Source organism: Triturus cristatus, chromosome 4_1 (genome assembly GCF_964204655.1).
Source record: "Triturus cristatus chromosome 4_1, aTriCri1.1, whole genome shotgun sequence".
NCBI classification, from domain to species: domain Eukaryota; kingdom Metazoa; phylum Chordata; class Amphibia; order Caudata; family Salamandridae; genus Triturus; species Triturus cristatus.
Window position 1 is genome coordinate 787,135,672 of NC_140585.1, and position 24,233 is coordinate 787,159,904.

Consider the following 24,233-nt stretch of genomic DNA (forward strand, 5'->3'; position numbering starts at 1 on the left):
TTCAGCACCGAAGGCGTCGATGCGGAGGTAGGCGGTGGCACGGAGGAAGCCATTGGTTTCTTTTTCGGTGCTGGGGATGGAGTTTTGGTACCGACGCAGGCTGGCTCGATCCAGAATGGCCTGAAGGCTTTTGTATTGGCTTCTTTGCCGAGCCCGAAGGCGGGGCGTGAGAAATTTTGTCCCGGTGTGCATCTAGGCCCGAAGGTGAAGGTGTGACCGAAGCCTTTTTAGGAAGGGGGGTGGGGGATGGTCGACGTCAGTACTTACGACCCGCTGCCCTGGAGTGATGTCTTCGACGTTGGAGTCGTCGGCTTCGGAGGAGCTGACAGCGCTGTGTTGGATCTGCTCCTGCTCCGGTACATTGATGCCTTCCTGGAAGATGTCGCCTGGAATGGATGTCGATGATCGAGCCATTGTTCTTCGAGCTCAACGGCCCGGGATCGTCGTCTTGGAGCGGAAAGAGGCACAAGCTGGACAGTCTTTGGCCTCGTGTTCGGGTGAAAGGCAGAGGTTACACACCTCATGAAGATCTGCGTGTGGAAACTTGGATCCACATTTAGGGCACTATTTAAAGGGAGTTCTTTCCATGAGCCGAAGGCCCAATGGTGCAGGTAGGCCCGTAGGCCTGCGTCGACCACCGGAATCGAAGATTTGAAGGTCTGGAGAGATGCGCGTCGAAGGGGAACGCGATCAAAACAATATCGAAATATGGGTGAGGATTTTACGTATAAAATATGATCGGTAACGACACCGAACTGGAGCGCGATGACCACATCCGAGCCCGGTGGCGGAAAAAAACAATCTGACGATAGAGTCAATGCCCATGCGCACTATTGTCCAAAGGAGGAGTCACCTATCCCATGACTTCCAAAGACTTTGCAGGACAACAACAAAGTGCAAACATCCGGGGCCAACCCCAGATGGCGATCTCTACACAGTGTGTGATCTACAGCTCATATGCCTCGAACATAATGCTCTATTATATACAAGACATGGCATAAAATGAGATAAAAGAACAAAGGGAAATGATGCATCATTCCCCTTTGTTCTTTTGTCTCATTTTATGCCATTCGTTCTTTATTTCACATTTGTGTTATGGTTCTTATCCCTGTAGATAATAGAGCATTATTTACAGATCAATTCCTATATTTATATTTGTTTTCGTGATCACTTTACTTACGTTGGATGCAAAACAAATGCTTTGATTGGCCCGATTACACTGAAAAAGAAACTTCAAGACTCCGAGCTCAATACATTTTGGATTTTGTGGATTTTGAGCTATTGATTGTATTTCACAAACTAATTGTGTATAATTGTATGCTCCTTTTTATTATTGCTTAACACCCAGCTAGAGGGGCGACTTACCTAGGCCCCAGGCAGTGGGTTACAGGCATGGCACACAGATGTGTGCCATGTTGACTTTTCACTTTTCTCTGTACCAAACCACGCAGCCTGCAATGGCAGTGTGTGGGTGTGATGGTGCAATACCTAAGGGTGGCACAATAAGTGCTGCAGCCCTTAGAATCCTTTCCTGGTTAAAGTGTCCTTAGTAACCATGGTACCTTTTACAAGGGGCTTCCCTGTTGCCAGACAGTTCCAATTGCCGGTACAAAGGTACAGGTTTGGGAAAGAACACAGGCGCTGGGAACCTGATTGGCAGAGACCCAGGGCACATCAAGTCAAGTTGCATCAAATGTCAGGCAAAAAGTGTGTGTGTGTGTGGGGGATGGGGGGGGGGGGGGCAGGGGTTACTGCAAAAGAAACCAACTTTCCTAGAGGCACCCATTGTCGATCATTTTTTAGGTTGTTACGACGCCCCCGCCTCACCCGTCACCTAAGAGGCCGAACGAAGAATGTGGGAAGGTACTTAAAACACTTTCTACACTTCTCTAATATACTGTACGCATAATGGGACTGCAGTATTGTATATTTGTTAACAGTACGACACTTGTACACAACAATCAAGTGTTTCCTAATCCCGCTGGCATTGCCACAAAACTGAAGGAACATATTCTTCCCCCTCCCCGCTCTTTTCAAATTCTTGTTTAACCTCATGCCCTCACCAGGCATTAGAGGACTGTTTAAATTGGGTCTTCCTGTTCTCCCTCGCAAATGTGCAGCTGTTTGAAAAGTACTGCAATGAGCATTGTTTGATTGAATGCACAACCTGACTAGAGGTCTGGTTGTAAACTATTTATTTAAACATGACTCAGATAAAATGTATGGGCATTATTGTTCACATTGGACTTCTTGATATGACACATGGTGTGATGAAAACAAGATTGCTGCATGGTATAAAAAAATTGTGTACCACTTTAACTGCAATTCTCTCTTTTTTGCCCTTGAAGTCATAGTCTCAATGAAAGCAGACATATCTTTCTGACTGAATTAATTGGAATGAAGACAAGCAAGCCAAGACTTACGAGTCTATAAACAACAAAGTGGTCTGTTGATCTCGTAATTTGGTCCTGACGAAAGCCTAGACCTTCATGGGCAGCAGAGGCAGAAACATGTTGACAGGTCACGTGATGCTAAGGACATTTAACACGTTCGAACATCACTATTTCACCTTTCAATCTTCGCCCTATATATTTCACCCATATTAAAAGTCCATTTTTAGATATAGCAAGAAATGTATGCGCCATCACTCTGATCCCACCAGTACTTTCCCTCGGAAAGGAGGCGGTACACACCTAGGGAAGCAAGTACCTAGGTGTGAATCCCAATGATGACGCCGCCCAACAAGACAACATAGTGGTAATTACTTACGCCACCAATGGCAAAGATTGTTTGAGTGCTTTGGGTCAACAATTGAGATACCTAGACCCCTGAATAACAGCAAAGTTCACTCTCCTTGGATTACAGACGTTACAATTGTGGAATATATCTGGTGGCCTGTTTCTGGGCCTGGGAAGCAACCAAGCTGATTTGCCCTATCCGGCTGGATGGGATATTCAGAAAGTCCTGGACTTAATTGGCTGAACAGCCATTTAATGTATCTCAAGATGTTTCCTCTTTTTCAGCGTTGAGTGGGGCATCTCAAACCAATATTTGACCATCTTTCTGATTTCAAGACCCTCAGAATGGCATTGGAGATCAAAGTTTCACTCTTGGAGGTCTAGCATTTCCCTACGGAAGGAACCCAGATCTTCTCTGGTGTCACCAGCATCTCCAAGACTGGGGGCCCTCTGCCCCAGCTCCCCCATATCATACGGCATCTCTTTCAAATCCTTGGGAGACCTATTCTTGAAGGGATATAATGTTGTACTTAAGTTTGCCAAACAAATCTTCCATGAAGGAGTGAATAAGGAGTGCCTCCAGAGGAACCTGTAGTTGTCTCAGTGGGGAGGGATCCCAGCAATTATCTCGATCATTGCTTGGTCTTTATGACTATCTTGGCCACAGCCTCATTGAGAATTTCTTTTAGGTTGTTCTTTTTCTTATCTTTATGTGAAGCCATGTTAATGGTGGAGGATCCAAAAGTGTTCGTCGTCAGGATAGCGGCTTTGAGATAACCTGTCTGTTGGGGCAGTGCTTCCCTACAGTCCAAGCAATATAGTACCAGGGAACAGTCCGCCCCTGGTATCCTGGCTGTCTCCAAATGACTAATGACCAGGTCTGGGAGGTTGGGAAGTCACAAGCCCCAGTCCCTGACAGAAGTGTCCACTGGGAGGGCCAGAGGGTAAACAAATCTGACCTCAGCAAGAATACCCAAGGGCGATCACTTCCTTCCACCCCACCACCAACTTTCCAGCACCTTACTTGAGCATACTGCGACCTTCAGTGATCACCAGTAGAGAAAGTCTAAGGAGGTCTTTCTAGCTGGAGAATCAATTTCAAAGTTGGAGGGGGTTGTGCCAGTATGGGCGTAATAACCTTTGGTTGCTCTACCTTTTGTGCATTTATTCAGGGTTTACCATTTTATGGATTCTGTTGAGACTCTTAGATGGTGATCAATACTATTTATATAAGTATGGGGGACTACCACTTGCGTTGTTCGAATTGCTCATTCCTTGGAAATTGATATATCCACTTATTAGCCTCTTAATGTGATCTCCCGGTACAGGCAGTCACCATTTTGTCTTCGTCCCCACCGCTGCTCTCCATTCATTCCAGAACCTATTTAAGCACAGTGAAGAGGGCGGACAAATTAAATGGGCCCGCATGCTCCATGAAGTCACTGCAGCAAGGACAACTGGATTCTCTGTCAGATGGTGGTAGAGGGATGGCAAAATCGCAAAGCCAGGCACAGAGCTAGAAAAGACAGTTCACACTCCATTGCCATCTTAGACACGCTATTTGACTTTTGCTCATCACTTGCTCCTACAATAGGGAAACAAATGTGTGACCCGGGAGTTGTCTAGCAAAGTATAACAAGGTCATACTCTTCAGGGTAATGCACTTACAATGATTCAACCAGTCACTGAGTTCAGATGCACAATCTTAAATCAGGAAATTTGAAAACAAAATTACCTCCCCACCAGCAAGCCTGTAAACCTAGAGAGGGTGCAGTTTGAGTTTCCCTGAGTTTAAAAAGTAACAATTCACACAAAAGTACACCTTTGGCAGCGACTGTATTCATCATCTGGTGCACATATTTTCATGAGAAAGGGAAGTACCTTTCTTTAGGACCATCATATATTGCCCTTAAAATGTGAATACCCTGAAAGCACCAGAAGTTTCAAACATTGTGCCACAGTGATCCATTGATCATAAACCTCACAATAGGTTTACTATTTATATTAAACTTTATTCCTTGTAAATTATCACCTCTGTGTCTTTTCAGGGTAATGGTAAAATGATTTCTATTTTGAGGTGTAACTGTTCTTATATCATTAAACTACACAGTTGTGGATGCTATACACATGGTACAATTTGTTTTTGCACTTACCATCTCTTATCCAAGATTTCCCTTCACTAGCTCTTGGTTCCTTCACATCGGTATCTTTGGCCACAGATTTCGCCCGATCTAGAGATTGGAAAAAACGTTGAAAGGAATTAGATTTATAAATAGGCATAACAACTGAACTAGCAAAATCATGATTTAACCAATTTGGGAAAACAGCCCTTCTGTTACTCCAAAGAACATAAAAAAATAACCTTTTTGTAACTGAGTCATTCAACACATTTTTGAGCTCATATTTATTACACTTTATAATTCTGAATAATATCAAGAGGGTAGTTAACATGTTCCCTTGCTATTCAACAAAATTCCTTTAAAATAATCTGCTGTGTATGCTTATTATTCTATTGTTTGCATTAGATTTGCCTGTAACGGACTTAAAAATTGTTAAGCTACAACATATAAAATGTTACCCAATTATTGCTTACACCAGTTTCTAAGGATTTACATTATGCGATCAACTGCCTCTTTAGGGATTGTCAAAAGTGTAAAAGGCTGTAGAACAGACAATATTTTTGTAGATGCACTAATATGTGAAGGTACTGAAGGGCAAAAACCAACGGCACTGGCGTGTCCTCAAGTGCAGGTATTGACAGCACAGGCCTACAGATGGTTGAGGACATAGGTGAACGGTGCATACCATTCAGGGGAGGGCAGAGTGGAGTCCTCCACTAGTACCAAACAGGTCTGCACAACTAATGGTAATGTTGTTCCAAAAGTTAGCAGGGTATGCCCAGTCATATGTCCCTTGCTCACTTTGCCACTGGATTCACGCTAGCCTGGCTGATGAGGGGCGTTACCCCAAAACCAGTCCCAGCATGCTTGTTTCGGGTCCAGGAAAGTCCTAGCTTGCCAGTTCGGGCTGGACTGTTCCCATAAGGAAAAGGGGTCATGACTGATTTCCATATGGCTGGGTCTGAACTGGGATGGCAAAGTGAGCTAAAGAACAATGATCGATTCAACCCAGATCTAAGAAAAGTTTCAGCACACCGTCCATCATCTCCTTGTGTTTGCATTGTTCAAAAAAGCGAGGCACCTTTACAGGGTACTACAGGCAACAGATGGTACAAATCCTAGTGTAATCAACAGCAATTACAAATATGGTGCCCCAATACCAACTGAACCTAGGATACATCTTTGAATGCTTCATGACCTATCACCAGATTAAGCTCCTGGATCTATTACAGAAGGCATATCGGATTATTTGCCAACATGATATCAATATCGAAATTGATATAGGTCTATCACACCTAATGGAGCATCCAGGTGTTTGGTTAGGCATCCACAAGCCCTACTCGGTCCGGACTTCACGCAATATAATATTGTTTAACAAATACCCCACACATGTGAATCTCTAGCAAACATTTCCTCAAAAAAAAGCCATTTCTAGCCATATCTCGAAATACAGAGGCAGTGTCTTATGAAGTCTGACTACCAGTCAACAACAGAAATACTATGAGTCCAACCTACATTTTGAATTCTCTTAATCAAAGTATGCTTTTTGGATCAGAAAAAGTCAATAAAAGCATATATACATTTAAATAAAAAAAAGAAAATAAATACTTCGTCATTACAGCCACATTTAAACATTTTGAAAACACTGCACTTAGTAGAGAAAGTTATAAAGTAAGAATTACTGATGTTCCTGTGCCAGCCTAACGTAGTAAAAATAATCTGAATCAAGACATACATTAAATCAAAGGGCACTGCAAGATAAAAGTGCAGTACCAGACTAAAATGAAACCTAAGATCAATGTGTTTGCTTCATTACACTTTCCTATTTTCAAGACAAAAAAAATCAAACACATTGTTTCCGGAGATCAAAACATACATTCTAGGTAATCCTCAAACATTATCAGTATATTGACTGCATACTACCAAATCAGAATAATCATATAGAAGTTTGGCTTGCTCAATACATATAGTTTGCAACTACAAGAAATTACAAGCTATTTCCAAAGAAGAACACAGTTTTCTTGTTGCCGGGACCAAAGAGACTATAGATTTTGAAAATAGAGTGAAGCAAACATTCTCCAACAGGTTTGTCGACTGTCGAGTGAGCAGATAAGGAAGTCAATTACATTCTTGATGGTTTGATCTTTACAAGAACACCCACCTGAGACCACAGAGGCATCGATCCTTTAACTTGAGGGTCTAGAGGCAAACATGCCTTCTTTAAACAATTATATATACACACACACACATATATATATATATATATATATATATATAAACTCAGTGAAAGGTGTAGTCCATCTAAATTGAGTTCTGACTCAGTAAATATTTTTATTTTGTGTCACTGTCTGAACATACTAAAACAATATGCACAATCAATTGGTTTTATAAATCCACTCCACGTAGTGCTATGGACTACTAAAGCATCCAGCTTAGTAGTTGCATCAGGTTGCAACGACCGATCCAAAGTTCTCCATCAATGGTTTCTAAAACATTCCTACAGTCAGATTGGGAATGTTCTTCACAAACGTTAACAATATTATTTAAGCAAATAGGATAAGTTATTTACCTGTAATTATAGTTCTCTTCCAGGGGGATCCTCAAAGTCATAAGCACTTAATATTCCCGCCAATGTGCGGGGACCCCGGAAATAATAAAAACATTTATATATTTATGATATATACACACACATATATCATTTTTTCTCATCCAAATGCAGCCCCCATATAGGGAACTTAATGCAATAAAAACAAAAATAAATATTTTGCAATTACACGTTACTTATATATATATATATATATATATACACACACACACACACAGACCACAGGAAGGCAAGTATAACTTGAACTCCTTTTAATGAGCAGAGTCATGAAAGAAAAAACTGCAAAAGAGCAAGCATAGTTAGCCTGCAGACTGCATTGGAACAATAGCATAGAAAATGACAGCAATTGCACATAAAAACTGGCACGTGCCTTCAAGGCAGCCATGACCCCTTGCTTCCCATCATGCCTCAGGGGTGACAGGTCAGTTCTTTGCGGAGACCGGAAGTTCAGGGCACAAAGATATAGCTTAACAATACAACAGTCTCATTTGCCTGGGGAGGCTGGTGGGTTGCTTATGACTTTGATGAGGAAACCCCTGGAAGAGAACTAGGAGTATAGGTAAAAAGTAACTTATCCTTCTCTTCCAGGGGATCCTCATCAATAGTTATAAGCACTGAATGGAATAGCAAGCCAATCCTCCGCCTGCGGGCAAATGAGAAGGAATGACCCAACCAATAAACAGCATTAGTGTTGGAACAGATTCCTCAAGGAGGCCTGGCCTATTTGGGTGTCTGTTCTGGTGTCCGAATCAAGACAGTAGTGTCTTATAAATGTATGTATAGATCTCCAAGTGGCTGCTTTACAGATCTCGGAAATCGGTACATTGTTGAGGAAAGCAGCTGTAGCGCTTTTCCTCCAGTAGAATGAGCCTTGGGTCTAGACCAAAGTGGCTTTTGCGCTAACTGATCAGTCATTTTGATGCACAAGACTATCCACCTGGAGATGGAGCGTTTGGAAGCTGGAAAACCTGTTCTGATCGAACCATAATTAACGAATAATTGCTCAGATTTTCTAATCGATTTTGACCTGTCCAGGTAGAATTTTAAAACCCTTTTAAGGTCTAAGGAGTGGAGTGCCCTCTCAACTGGAGTAGAGGGATTAGGAAAAAAGGTTGGAAGGGAAACGGTTTGGTTTACATGGAAGTCTGACACCACCTTCGGAAGGAAGGAGGGGTGGGTTCTCAAGACAACTATTGAGATGGAACACTGTGTATGGTTCTTTTGAGAAGAGAGCTTGTATCTCGCTCACCCTGCGAGCCGAAGTGATAGCCACTAGGAAAGCTACCTTCCACGTAAGGTTTTGCAAGGTCGGTTTGTGGATAGGCTCAAAATGGGGAGCCATCAATTTAGTACTGAGTTCAGCTCCCAGGGAGGAGAAGGACGAACCGGAGGATAGACCTTCTTTAAGCCTTGTAAGAAGTCCTATACTACCTGCAGTTGAAAAAAGGAAGGCTGAGAAGGAGAACGCCTATACACCGTAATGGCAGCAAGGTGTACCTTAATGGTAGAGAATTTTAAGCCTGCCTTAGCTAGATGAAGCAGGTAGGGCAACACCACCTTTTCCTGTCCCTTGGTAGGATCACAATTGTTTTGTACACACTATAAATAAAAACGTTTCCATTTACAAGCGTATGAGTGTTTTGTAGAGGGTCTTCTAGCCTCTTAAGATGGTCATGCAATCTTGTGGGAGACCTAAATGACCATACTGGAGGACCTCGGGAGCCATGCTGCCAAGTTCAGTGATGGAAGGTTGGGGTTATGAATGCTCCCGTTCATCTTGGACAGCAGGTCCGGTCTGCACGGAAACCTCCTGCGTGGACATTCTGACAGGTGTAGAAGGTCCGGGTACCACCACAGCCTCGGCCAGTCTGGGGCAATTAGAATCATCGTCGTTTCTGAGTGGGAGAGCTTGGCCACGACCTTCGGTATGAGTGGAAGGGGAGGAAAGAAACAAATGCCCCTGACCATCTGATCAAAAGGACATTCCCTTTCGACCCTGGTCAGTAGAATCTCGATGCGAAGTCTCAGCATTTTTAGTATGTGTCGTCTGCGAACAGGTTGATGCTTGGTCGATCCCATTCTTGAAAAATGCTGTCTACGACTGTTGTTTAGAACCCAGTCCTGCTGGTCCTCGAAGTGAAGACTGAGTGTCTGCTTGTGAATTTTGCTCTCCCGGTAGGTGTGAGAAAGTGCCATCTTTCTTGCATGGTATGCCCCCACTTTTTGCTGAATTGCTAAATATACTTTGACTGAGTGTGCCCTGGACTCCTGCCAATCAGGTGCCCAGGGCCTATGTTCCTTCCCTAAAAACCTACAACCCAAATTGGCAAACCCTGGCCACATGTCAGCCCCTGGTAAATGGTACCCTAGGTACCCAGGGCCTTGTTACCAGGGAAGGCCTCTAAGGGCTGCAGCACTCATTATGCCACCATTAGAGGCCCTGTACCCTAACACACACTCTAACACACACACTCTAACACACACACTCTAACACACACACTCTAACACACACACTCTAACACACACACTCTAACACACACACTCTAACACACACACTCTAACACACACACTCTAACACACACACTCTAACACACACACTCTAACACACACACTCTAACACACACACTCTAACACACACACTCTAACACACACACTCTAACACACACTCTAACACACACACACTAACACACACACACTAACACACACACACACACTAACACACACACACACACTAACACACACACACACACTAACACACACACACACACTAACACACACACACACACTAACACACACACACACACTAACACACACACACACACTAACACACACACACACACTAACACACACACACACACTAACACACACACACACACTAACACACACACACACACTAACACACACACACACACTAACACACACACACACTAACACACACACACTCTAACACACACACTCTAACACACACACTCTAACACACACACTCTAACACACACACTCTAACACACACACTCTAACACACACACTCTAACACACACACTCTAACACACACACTCTAACACACACACTCTAACACACACACTCTAACACACACACTCTAACACACACACTCTAACACACACACTCTAACACACACACTCTAACACACACACTCTAACACACACACTCTAACACACACACTCTAACACACACACTCTAACACACACACACACACACACACACACACACACACACACACACTCTAACACACACACACACACTCTAACACACACACACACACTCTAACACACACACACACACTCTAACACACACACACACACACTCTAACACACACACTCTAACACACACACTCTAACACACACACTCTAACACACACACTCTAACACACACACTCTAACACACACACTCTAACACACACACTCTAACACACACACTCTAACACACACACTCTAACACACACACTCTAACACACACACTCTAACACACACACTCTAACACACACACTCTAACACACACACTCTAACACACACACTCTAACACACACACTCTAACACACACACTCTAACACACACACTCTAACACACACACTCTAACACACACACTCTAACACACACACTCTAACACACACACTCTAACACACACTCTAACACACACTCTAACACACACTCTAACACACACTCTAACACACACTCTAACACACACTCTAACACACACTCTAACACACACTCTAACACACACTCTAACACACACTCTAACACACACTCTAACACACACTCTAACACACACTCTAACACACACTCTAACACACACTCTAACACACACTCTAACACACACTCTAACACACACTCTAACACACACTCTAACACACACTCTAACACACACTCTAACACACACTCTAACACACACTCTAACACACACTCTAACACACACTCTAACACACACTCTAACACACACTCTAACACACACTCTAACACACACTCTAACACACACTCTAACACACACTCTAACACACACTCTAACACACACTCTAACACACACTCTAACACACACTCTAACACACACTCTAACACACACACTAATACACACACACTAATACACACACACTAATACACACACACTAACACACACACACACTAACACACACACACACTAACACACACACACACACTAACACACACACTCTAACACACACACTCTAACACACACACTCTAACACACACACTCTAACACACACACTCTAACACACACACTCTAACACACACACTCTAACACACACACTCTAACACACACACTCTAACACACACACTCTAACACACACACTCACACACACACTCTAACACACACACTAACACACACACTCTAACACACACACTCTAACACACACACTCTAACACACACACTCTAACACACACACTCTAACACACACACTCTAACACACACACTCTAACACACACACTCTAACACACACACTCTAACACACACACTCTAACACACACACTCTAACACACACACTCTAACACACACACTCTAACACACACACTCTAACACACACACTCTAACACACACACTCTAACACACACACTCTAACACACACACTCTAACACACACACTCTAACACACACACTCTAACACACACACTCTAACACACACACTCTAACACACACACTCTAACACACACACTCTAACACACACTCTAACACACACTCTAACACACACTCTAACACACACTCTAACACACACTCTAACACACACTCTAACACACACTCTAACACACACTCTAACACACACTCTAACACACACTCTAACACACACTCTAACACACACTCTAACACACACTCTAACACACACTCTAACACACACTCTAACACACACTCTAACACACACTCTAACACACACTCTAACACACACTCTAACACACACTCTAACACACACTCTAACACACACTCTAACACACACTCTAACACACACACTCTAACACACACACTCTAACACACACACTCTAACACACACACTCTAACACACACACTCTAACACACACACTCTAACACACACACTCTAACACACACACTCTAACACACACACTCTAACACACACACTCTAACACACACACTCTAACACACACACTCTAACACACACACTCTAACACACACTCTAACACACACTCTAACACACACTCTAACACACACTCTAACACACACTCTAACACACACTCTAACACACACTCTAACACACACTCTAACACACACTCTAACACACACTCTAACACACACTCTAACACACACTCTAACACACACTCTAACACACACTCTAACACACACTCTAACACACACTCTAACACACACTCTAACACACACTCTAACACACACTCTAACACACACTCTAACACACACTCTAACACACACTCTAACACACACTCTAACACACACTCTAACACACACTCTAACACACACTCTAACACACACTCTAACACACACTCTAACACACACTCTAACACACACACACACTAATACACACACACTAATACACACACACTAACACACACACACACTAACACACACACACACTAACACACACACACACTAACACACACACACACTAACACACACACACACTAACACACACACACACACACTAACACACACACACACACACTAACACACACACAAACACACACTAACACACACACTAACACACACTAACACACACTAACACACACTAACACACACACACTAACACACACACACTAACACACACACACTAACACACACACACTAACACACACACACACACTAACACACACACACTAACACACACACACACACTAACACACACACACTAACAGACGCACACTAACAGACACACACTAACAGACACACACTAACAGACACACACTAACAGACACACACTAACAGACACACACTAACACACACACACAGACACACACTAACACACACACAAACACACACACACACTAACACAGACACACACACACACACTAACACACACACTAACACACACACTAACACACACACTAACACACACACACACTCTAACACACACACACACAAACACACTAACACACACACACTCTAACACACACACACACACTAACACACACACACCCCTTGCAGGCTGAGTGTTTGGGTACAAGACAAAACAAAGTCGACATGGCACACATCTGTGTGCCATGCCCACCACCTACACTGCTGTGGCATACATCAGCCACCCCTCTAGCTGGGTGCCCTATGCCATTGGTGTGGGCACAGGAGCATGAGCCCTGTGCCCCTAGAGTACCCAGGTCCATTCCTGGGCACTAAGTGCAGTGCTGCCATTTAAGAGTACATGGTGCTGAGAGCTCGTCAACACTGAAGACTAAAGTTTGGTATCAAACTTCTCAGCACATTAACCCCACACTGATGCCAGTGTGGGATTTAATCTACCAAGCACCCCAGAGGGCATCTTAGAGATACCCCCTGAAACCTAACCTACAATCCACGTCTGGTCTGGGAGGCTGCCTAGGCTGCCACACAGCAGACGTGTTGCTGGACCCCTGGGTAGGAGAGCCCCCTGCTCTCCTGGGCCTGCAACAATGCACATCCTGGGCGAGGTGCTAGATCTCCTCCCCAGGATGGACAGGGGGAAGCTTCAAAGGCATGCCGCCTCTGTGAGCTTCCCCAGGCCACTGGCAGCCCCCACTCTGGCGGGAAGCCTGACCGGAAACCCCAAATAAGGACAGGGGATGTGCCAGCCTGCCAACCCCACCGCTCAGGTGGGGGAGGCGAGGAAGCACATCTCCGGACTCTCGCCGTCTTGAAGATGGGAAGCCCTGCCCAATCAGGACTAGGCTACTGCCCCCCTCCCACAGGAGAGAGGCAGGATAGGGGGTGTACCCACACCAGGACAGGGACCCATTGGTCCCTGCCCTTCACCTACCTGTAACGCCCCCAAATCTAGTATTTAGGGGCACCCTGAACCTTCCTGCCCCAGATTCCAGATTCCGAAATACAAAGAAGAGCAAGAAGAAACAAGACCTGCCCTGCAGCTGCTAAGAAGTGGAAGACACCAACTGCTTTGGCCCCAGCCCTACCGGCCTGTCGACCCTCGAACCTGCTCCAACGTGGCATCTCTTGTGGCCAGCAACCTCACAAACCCTGGAAGACCTGGAAGACCTGACTACCTTTTGGCTCTAAGCACCTGGGACTCCCATGAGTAAAGGCTCTACTCAAAATCAGCTTCTAATCCGTGGCATCAGCTTGGAACCGCAAACCCTTCACACTCTGCACCCGCCAAGCCTGGTCTGTGCCGGAGAGAACAAAGACCACGAGGATGACCCCCATGGCAACTGTGACCCCGAGTCCGGCACCCAAGGACTTCCCTCGACGCTCCTGACGCCTGCAGCCTCAGAACCAGGTACCCCCCCAACCGCGATCAACAGAGGGTAAGATTTCCCGACACCAAAAGGCACCCCTGCACCCGGCGCCCTGCGGCCCCCTGTGCCCAACTCCGGGATACCTACCTATCCTCCAACTACCCAACTTACCTCTCGAAGTGGTGGTGGCACCTGAAGATTTTCGTCCCAGAGCTTGCAGTCTTTTTCTAAACCGGAGCTTTCCCATTGAAATCAATTGAGCGCCCGAAGGCTCAAAAGCACCCTGCACCCAGCCGCCCGAGTGGCCCTGGCAGTGTAACCTCTACACCTATCTACTTCAACATTTGCCCTGAGCAAGTGACCAGGAGCCCAGCTCCCACAGCTGCGTGGCCTGTTAGTGAGCAGCCACCAACCAAGGCCCACCTGCCTCCCATAGGATAATATCGGGCCTAACTCTCTCTGCACCCGGCTGCCCCTGTGCCGCTGAGGGTGAAACAACTGTACCTACCTGACCCTAGGAGACCCCTGAGTCTATGCCCAGAACCTTAACTTTGGCAGTCGAGAACTTACCTTAAAGCCGATAACTCAATTTTCTCCATAGGGTAACATTGACTGTTTTTTCCTGAAATTTTTTCTAAGTGTGAACTTTTCAAAACTTAAAATATTCACCAAAAATCAGCCGAGTAACGAAAACGAAAATACTCACCTGCTATTAGGTGAGCATCCAGTGCTCGATTTCGGAGCCCAGCACTGACCCTGAAAAATATTCACAACCGTACTTACCAGTAACCCAATTTTCTCGCATAGGAAACCATTGACTGTTTTTCTGTGAAATTTCTTCTAAGTGTCGATTTCTGAAAACTTTAAATATTCTTTAAAAATCCTATAAATTGTGAAAACGTAATTACTTACGTGTTTTGGATAAAGGTCCCAGTACTGAGTCTAGGAACCCAGTACTGAATTACAAAAGTAACGATAACATACCATACCTGCAACTTGAATTTTCTGCCATAGGGAATCATTGACTGTTTTCTATGAAATATTTTCTGTGTCAGCTTTTAAAATAGCAAAATATTGTCTAAAAATCATAACAGTAACTAAGTTGACTTCTATCACTTGTTTCTAAGTACTGACCCAGAACTGAATCTAGGATCCAGTCCTGGAATTCCAAAAGTAATCCTAAAAGTAATCTATTGCAAATAACTTGAAACTTCCATTGAACTCAATGCATTATTGTGTTTAAAATTGTGTTGCCTGTTGCAACCACTTGTAACTTTCTACAAAAGCCAATTGCATATTGCAAAAGTTATTTATATAAAGCATCTCATTCTGAGAAAGTATATTTTAATACCTATTGTTGGTTCTATAATAAAACAAGCATATATTTTTTATATATAAACCATTGGCCTAGAGTTCTGTTATTGAGTGTGTGAGACCATTTGCTGACTGAGTGTGTGCAACAAATGCTTTACACTGTCCTCTGATACTGCCTTACTGTTCGACCAAGCTACCACTTTAGAGAGTAAGGTTATATCTAACTTTAGCCTCTGCCAAACCTCTGGGGACTGTGGACTCTGTACACCCTGTACCTATTTGGGAACAGTATATACAGAGCCACTTCCTCACAGTAGGTGTATTGCAGTTATTGATAGATTCCTCGCAAAGAGCCATTGCCAGAGAGCTTGGGCCTCCAGTGATAAGAGTCCTCGATCGAGTACCCCCCTGTTTGTTCAAATAGTACATGGTATTTGTATTGTTAGTCTGTACTAGAATCAAGTTGGTCCGAATCGAAGGGAGGAAAGCCTTGAGAGCTAGATGAACCGCTCTCAGCTCCAGCATGTTGATGTGGTACAACTGTTCTATTGACCATCGACCTGGAGTCTGGAGAGATTTGAGCTCCCCAACCTTGAAGGGAGGCATCCGTGATCAGCGATTGAGAGAGTGGAGTCTGATGGAAAGGAACACCTACCAGCAGATTTTCCTGTTGCATCCACCATGGAATGGATGCTCTGGCTGCTTCCGACAGTTGCATCCTGTCGTCCCACCGATCTGTTCGTTGATCCTACTTGTCCTCCAGATCCTGCTGCAAAGGACGCATTCTCAGCCTGGCATTGGGGACAATAAAGATGCAGGATGCCACTGACCCTAGGAGAGAGGCAACCTGACGTACCGAAGGCAGGTTAGTGTGTAGAATCTGCTTGCCCTTCAGTGTGATAGATGACAGTCTCTCCTCCGAAGGAAACACTTTTCCTATTGCGGTGTCTATTGTTGCACCCGGATAATGAACTATTTGCGTGGGTTGCTGAGTCGATTTTTCGAAATTGACGTGGAGATCCAGATGGTGGCAAAGGTCTAGACATTGTTGAAAATGATTCTTCACGCTCTGGGGGGACGGACCCTTCAGAAGAGAGTCGTCGAGATAGGGGTACACAAAGATGCCTCTGCGCCGTAGAGCGGCTGCCACTAATGCCATGCACTTTGTAAACACTCCAGGGGCTGACTTCAACCCGAAGGGCAGAACCTTGAACTGGTAATGGGATGATCCCACCAGAAAACGCAGGACCTTTCTGTGATGTGGACTGATCGAACATGAAAGTATGCATCTTTCAGGTCCAGCGAACACATCCAATCTCCCTGCTGCAGATGTAGATATATTTGATGGAGTCAACGTGCAAAACCTTTCCCTTTTGATGGATTTGTTGAGGGTCCGAAGATCTAGAATCTGTCTGTACTCTGATTTCAGACCTTTCTTCCTCACCAGGAAGTCTCTTGAATATACCCCTCGACCTCGTTGCGATACAGGAACCTCCTCGATGGCTGAGTTTCGTAGGAGGGTGGATACTTCCTGCTGCAGTATTTTTATTTGGAGGCACGCTGTCTTTACTGGAGGGATCGTGGGGGGATGATGCTGAAGCTGTAGATTGGCGAGGGGTTCCTCTTCCTCTAGGTGTACGACGGCCTTGGTAATGCAACTTAAATTGGCTTTGATGGTGCTGCCTCTGCCAGTGAGGGGTTTGAACCCTCTGATGGAAGGGTCGCCGACTGTAAGGCCTGTAACGTCGCCTGAATTCTTTTCTTTTTTCAAGGCCAACCACCTTTAGGGTATCAAGCTCCATCTTCATCCTCATCTGTGTGAGTGCCGAACAAGGATGAGCCTGAGAAGGGGAGATTAAGGATGCGGGATTGACCTTCTGGCTTTAGCGCAGTCTGAGCCAGGAGAATCTTCTGGCACGGATTCCATGTGCGTAGGAGTGAGCGGACAGCGTCGCTCCATCAGCCGCAGCACTGATAACTCGGTTAGCCACCAGGCTGCCTTTCTGCAGAATCTCCTCAAAATCTCTGCGGTCTTCTCTAGGCAACTTTTCTGAAAATCTTTGAAGAGATTCCCAGAAAGATCTATCGTAGCGCCCTAACAGTGCCGAGGCGCTGGAGACCTTAAGCATGGAAGCTGACGTGTCACAGACTTTTCTCCCCCAAGCATCCTGTGCTCTGCACTCCTGATAAGGTGGGACAGGAGATGAGGAGGCCACTGCATGGATCTTTTTGGCAGCAGAGATAATCACTGAGTCCGGGGAGGGTCAGATCTGATAAACAATGGTTCCTCTTCTGGATGTTTGTATTCCTTTAAAATCCTTGCAGGCACGGTTTAAAGAGTCGCCGGCGTAAGGAAAGTGTACATTACCGGTTGAAGTAGCCCCGGAACCAAAGGCAGCAAAGGTTTGGTTGCTGACCTCTGATGCAAAGTTTCAAAGTTCACCGAGGATGAACTTTGCTGAGTGGGCATAATGATGTTCAGTTTAGTCGCCCCTCTGGCCAGAACAAAGGAGCTAATGTCATCCACCAGAGAGATCCTAGACGGTGGGCTGTCTGTAGGGGTAGGTGTGAGACCGGCCTCACGGCGTTGCCCTCCCAATCATCCAGCCAACCTGCAACCACCCTCAAGACACGACATCTCCGACTCCGGCCGCCCCAGCCACCCAGATCCGAGGGCCGGCCAGAGCCCTGACACTCGACACCCTACCACGCATGTCCGACCGAGGGAGCGGGAACCCTCGAGCCAGACCCAGAGGCGCCAGCCCAGTCACACCTCGGGTCGCCTTCCCCGGGAAGACTCGATCGGCCACCAGGCCCCTGGGGAGCAGGCGCCTCCCCTGCCGAGCGTCTGGGGTCCCTCCCAGACCCACCTGAAAAGACCAAAGAAGTGAGCGGCAGGAAATCCCGCCGAACCCCCTCCGTCACCCCAGTCCCCCCTTCTGCGAGGACTCCGGACTTCAAAGAGCAAGCGGAGTATAACAAGGGGTGCCGGAGGAACGAATGCAGAGAAGACCTGGAACCATCCGAGCCTGCTGACGCTGTCGCGGCTCCTGAACGCTGAAGTCACCTGGGCCTGCTGAGTGACTCGCGGCCTCTCGCTATTGAACCATCTGAGCCCTGCTGACGAGGTCGCGGCTCCCGAACACTGCAACCACCTGGGCCTGCTGAGTGACTCGCGGCCCCCAGCTATTGAGCCATCTGAGCCTTGCTGACTGAATCGCGGCTCCCGAACTCCGACCACCTGTGCCTGCTGAGAGACTCGCGGCGCTCCCCTTGAGGACGACTCGGTAAGAGATCGCCCAGAGACACGACACCCTCCAGCTCGAGGATTGTGAGCTATCCGCAGGGTATTTCGCAGAGACACTATCTTGAAAGACTGTCCCGCTACCCCCATTCCCCACGACCGATTTGTGGTACCTTGTGCCACTGCTGTACTGCTTGCACCTTGGATCATAAAGATCCCTTGAAATCATCGATAAAAGAACCTATCGTCCTACAAAGAATACGTGTGGTGTCACTCTGTTCGTAGTGTTAGCTCAGGGTGTGCGCGCCTGGTTCGGCCTACGTAGGAGAGGTGGGTCAAAGGGGTGGGCAAGACGTGTTCGAACCCCCCTCCGGCGAACGCCTTTCCAACAGTAGGTGATTGGTCCCTCTTTGAAGACTGGGTGGAAGAAGGTGTCAAAAATCTGTCTTCGCCTCTTACCTCGAGACCTGTATCAGCATATTGAGGAGGGTGCAGGAGTACGTGAACAATCTCGCCCCCTAGATGGAGTAGTAGGAGAAAGATCTACAGCTTGCACCAGTTGAGTTAGAGGAAATCTGTGCAGAGGACTGGAGTAGTCCTGATTATCTCATGCTTGTGCAGTGCCCGATTTTTTCCAGTGCTGTAAAGGCAACATCCATCTTGGAGAGAGGTGTATAGATGGTGATTTCTGTCTCTTCTCCCTTGCAGGAGCTTCAGGTGAATGAGGGCATTCAGGTGAAGAAGGCAGGCTGTGCGATGTCAAGATAACCAACTCAGGTGATCTTGAGGCCGATGACAAACGTCTTGAACCAGTGCAATGTTTGGTCAGCGCTGACTGGTGAGAGTGCCTCGACGTTGATCGTGGAGTCGCTGAATGCACCAGCATTGGAGATACTGCCCTCGACGTCGGTGATGGGGGACGGAGAAATGCTCGGGGGACGGAGAAATGCTCACGGGACGTGAGCCAGACCGAGGCCTCGACGCCGACCTCTCTGCGGGGAGATATGTGCCTCGACGTCGATCGCCGGGTCGACTACGACGGAGTTCGTCTCGACATTGGGCATCCCTGTGATGACGCCGACGGAACCCTTTGTTGCGATGTCGATCTCCTCTGCTGCGAAGTCTTGTGTCTCGACGTCGACATCTGAGACGACACCGACGGAGTCTTTTACCTCGACAGTGATAGAGACTTAAGTGATGTTGGAGTACGCAAAGTCACCAAATGAGTCTTCTGCCTCGACGTCGATCGCCGTCGAGACAACGCTGACAGACGGGACGACCGACAGATTTGTATCTCGACGTCGACCGCCTGTGAGTGGGCGCCGGAGTGTCATGCCTTGACTACGAGCGTTCACCCAACGCTGACGGAGGCCTGCTTCTAGACGTTGATCGTCGCCGGGTTAATGTCAACCGAGGGTCTGTTACCTGGTGACTCTATGTCGTCTTACATTTTGGACACTAATGGTGTGCCTGCACCGAAGGTTTTGACGAAGACGTCTTCTTCGCCGCTGGTAGGTTCAACGCCAATGGAGAACAGATCGGAATCTTGCTTCTCGGCGTGGATCTTGCTAATTTTTTTTTCTGTCTCACTGGAGACCTACCTCTTTCAGAGAGACCATATATACGGATCCTTCCTCTGTCCTCGAGGGTTCTCGTGGACAGCTTCTTTCAATGCTGACAGGTCTCTGGTAAATGGGAGTCAGGGAGACAAAGGATACACGGGATGTGTGTCAGACCTGGCCTTCTTGCCACAGGAGGGACAAGGGTCAAAAAGAGATGGCATTATGACAGGAAATAAAGCACTTTGTCAAAAAAGTTGTTGTACCTCACTCTAGAGCCTAAAAGACATTGAGTGAGAGGTAGAAAACCACAATCCAAGAAGAATTTTCAGACAAAAAAGCAAAAAAAAAAAGCTGTGAATTCCAGGGTCCTGACTCAAGGAGCCGGAAAGAATAACTGACTTAACTGTCACCCCTGGGCATGATGGGAAGCTAGGGGTCATGGCTGCCTTTAAGGCACCGTGCCAGTTTTTATGTGCAATTTCTACATGCTATTGGTTTCGAATGCAGCCTGCAGGCTAACAATACTTGCTCTTTTGCAGTTTTTTCTTTCATGACTCTGTTCATTAAAAGGAGTTCAAGTTATACTTGCCTTCCTGTCTGTGTATGTATATATATATATATATATATATATATATATATATATATATATATATATATATATATATATATATATATATATATATATATATATATTACCTACTGGCAGTCGCCAGTAGGTAGTTATAGTTAGGACCACGTTTCCATAGGAAAACCTCAACATTCTATTTTGAATAACTTTGGCGCCGGTCGACGAATCCTCGCGAATTTCTCAAAATAGGTGGGGCGCTACGCTCCGCTCCTACCCTGAAAGTCTCGGGGGGATCCGTCAAGCGGGGGCTGAGATAAAAGGGGGGTCCCAAAACGCGTTTTTCCCATGCATTTTTCCATAGGACCTTTAGAACGAGCTACAGCCCGAACGGCTGAACAGAATTACTCAAAATTTGGCAGAGAGGTAGTCCCTAGGTCAAGGAAGTGCCTTTTGTAGGTTTGGTGTAAATCTGTTCAGTAGATTCTGAGAAAATAGCCTTTAAATCAATATATATATCTGAGCCCGCTTACGGTACGCTTACCGTACGCTTACGGTAAGCGTACGGTGGCGTGCGCGAGCGCGATTCTGATTGGCTCTTAGATCTTAGTAAACATTCGAATCGGTCGAAACCAGGAAGCGGCGGCCGCCATTTTGTGTATTTCACTCTGAAAAAAAAGAGTGAAAACAAGGAAAGGGGGCAATGAGGAGAGTTACAGACCCCCTAACATTTGTAAGGGGGTCAAAGAAGGACAGAAAAGTACAAAGAAAACATTTATTGATTTTAAAAAAAATCACGGGGTACGCGTACGGTAAGCTTACGGTAAGCGTACGGTAAAAAAATAAAAATAAATAAATGAAAAGCAGATTTAAGAGTTTAAAAATTAGGGAGCTCTAAAAAGAGCTGTTGTGTTTATGAAGTCATTTTTTTAGTGGTACCTACAAGTAAGTACCGATGCAGAGTCTAAGGTTCAAGAGGAAGACTCTGTTCCCTTCATCATTGAAGTGCACACCATCTCCTCTATAAATGTCTTGCATGTCATAACGCAAGTTGTTGTGGTAAATGGCACCCATACCATAGTCACGGAGGAAAGCAGAAACAGATTTGTTGACGTGCTTTCTTGCTTTGTCAATCTGTGGACAGAAATGATTGGACCAGTTCCATTTTTGCCTTTGGCATATGTTGGAAAACACAAAGGCAGTTTTAGGGAAAAGCGTAAACAGTTGTGCAAAGGTGTCCTTCATAAGCATTTCCAGACCTACCCCAGTCAAAGTGCCTAGGTCATTGCCACCACAGTGCACTATTATGAGGTCAGGGTGTTGGATTTGAATGAAGGATTTCACCAATGGCATCAATTGGTGCCACTTTAACCCTCTCTGACCAATCCATTTAATGTCTACATTTGGCAAAGCAAGGTCTCTCACCATACCTGTTTTCTCTGCAAACTTTTCACTCCAGAAGACATAGCTGTGCCCTACAATCCACACTGTGAACATCTTCAAAGGAGAACTGGATGCACTCAGGAGGTGTCTTTCAGTAGAATGGCAATATGAAAAGAAAGACAGTTTGGAAATGGAGGCATACATATTTTTTTCAAAACAAAAAGAACTGATTGGCTGTTTCATACCATTCTAGAATAAAAACTAGGCTGTATGTGTAAATTAATAGAAGCATGTTTTGTATTGGTACAGAAAAATGTGTTACCAAAGAACAGTACTATGGATTTGCTGTTAGGTTTGAAAAGTCAAGCACTCTTGCTCTGTGGAATTGAAACATTGTTTGGCGAACTTCTGACCTAACTCAACACAGCAGTGTTCCATGAGCTGTTGCTATGGTAGCAGGCAGAAGTCAAGTTGGGGGAAGGGTACTAGGCAGAAGTCAAGTTGGGGGAAGGGTACTTTTGGAAAAGGGTTGGTTTTCAACCAATAGAAATGTGTGATTACATTTGAAAAAAAGGGGGAAGCACTGAGATTTGAAACTTACAAGTATATGTGTGGAAAAATAGAGGGAAAGTTTGCCATTATCTGGTTCTGCTGAGAGGAGAGAGGTGAACACAACAGAGATCCTGGCTCTGATAATCTGTTGTTTGAGTGTCACATTTCTTTCACAACTAACTAATTTTAAAGGTGAGTTTACAGTTTGAGAGGGGATGTATGTGGTAACTTAAGAAATGAATAATAGAAATGGAAATTCTTTTTGTTGTAGTTACACATGGTGGTTTCATAATGTGTCAGTCTGTAAAAGTGATTTTCACTTGCCCCGAAAAAAAAAAGAGCAGTAAGTGTGCTTTCAAATTGGCAAAGAAATTTCGTTTTGGGACTAATGTGAAAACATGACTCTGTGTGCAGAGAGGAATTATAGGCAGAGATTTATTGCGTCTTGCTCTGGTGATTTCACAGTTGCATTAGATGGAAAGGGGGAGCGAATTTTTTGGGGAAGAAGCAGAGTCTTAGCACACACCCATGTGCTTGCCATGTATAGTCATGCACAGTATTTACAAGCGAGTGGGGTTTTCAGGTTTCAGTCTGTAATGCAAATACATTCAGCATCACTAAGGCTGGTTGCCCTTGCTGTAGTGTAGCAGTCTGGACATGGGCTTTTTAAAAAATCTGAAAAGTGGTTTCATAATGTGACAGTTTGTAAAAGTGATTTTCACTTGCCCAAAAAAAAGAGCAGTTAGTGTGCATTCAAATTGGCATAGAAATTTCGTTTTGT

General features: G+C 45.3%; 1 protein-coding gene across 2 annotated transcripts in view; it reads right to left on the bottom strand.

Moving 5' to 3' along the window:
- Positions 1-24,233, bottom strand: part of SCAF11 (SR-related CTD associated factor 11) — a 968,921-nt gene that overhangs the window by 293,061 nt on the left and 651,627 nt on the right. For both annotated transcript variants that reach the window (XM_085653364.1, XM_085653363.1), the window contains exon 12: positions 4,892-4,969. In XM_085653364.1, the coding sequence (XP_085509490.1) occupies positions 4,892-4,969 (78 nt within the window). The remainder of the gene's footprint in view (positions 1-4,891; positions 4,970-24,233) is intronic.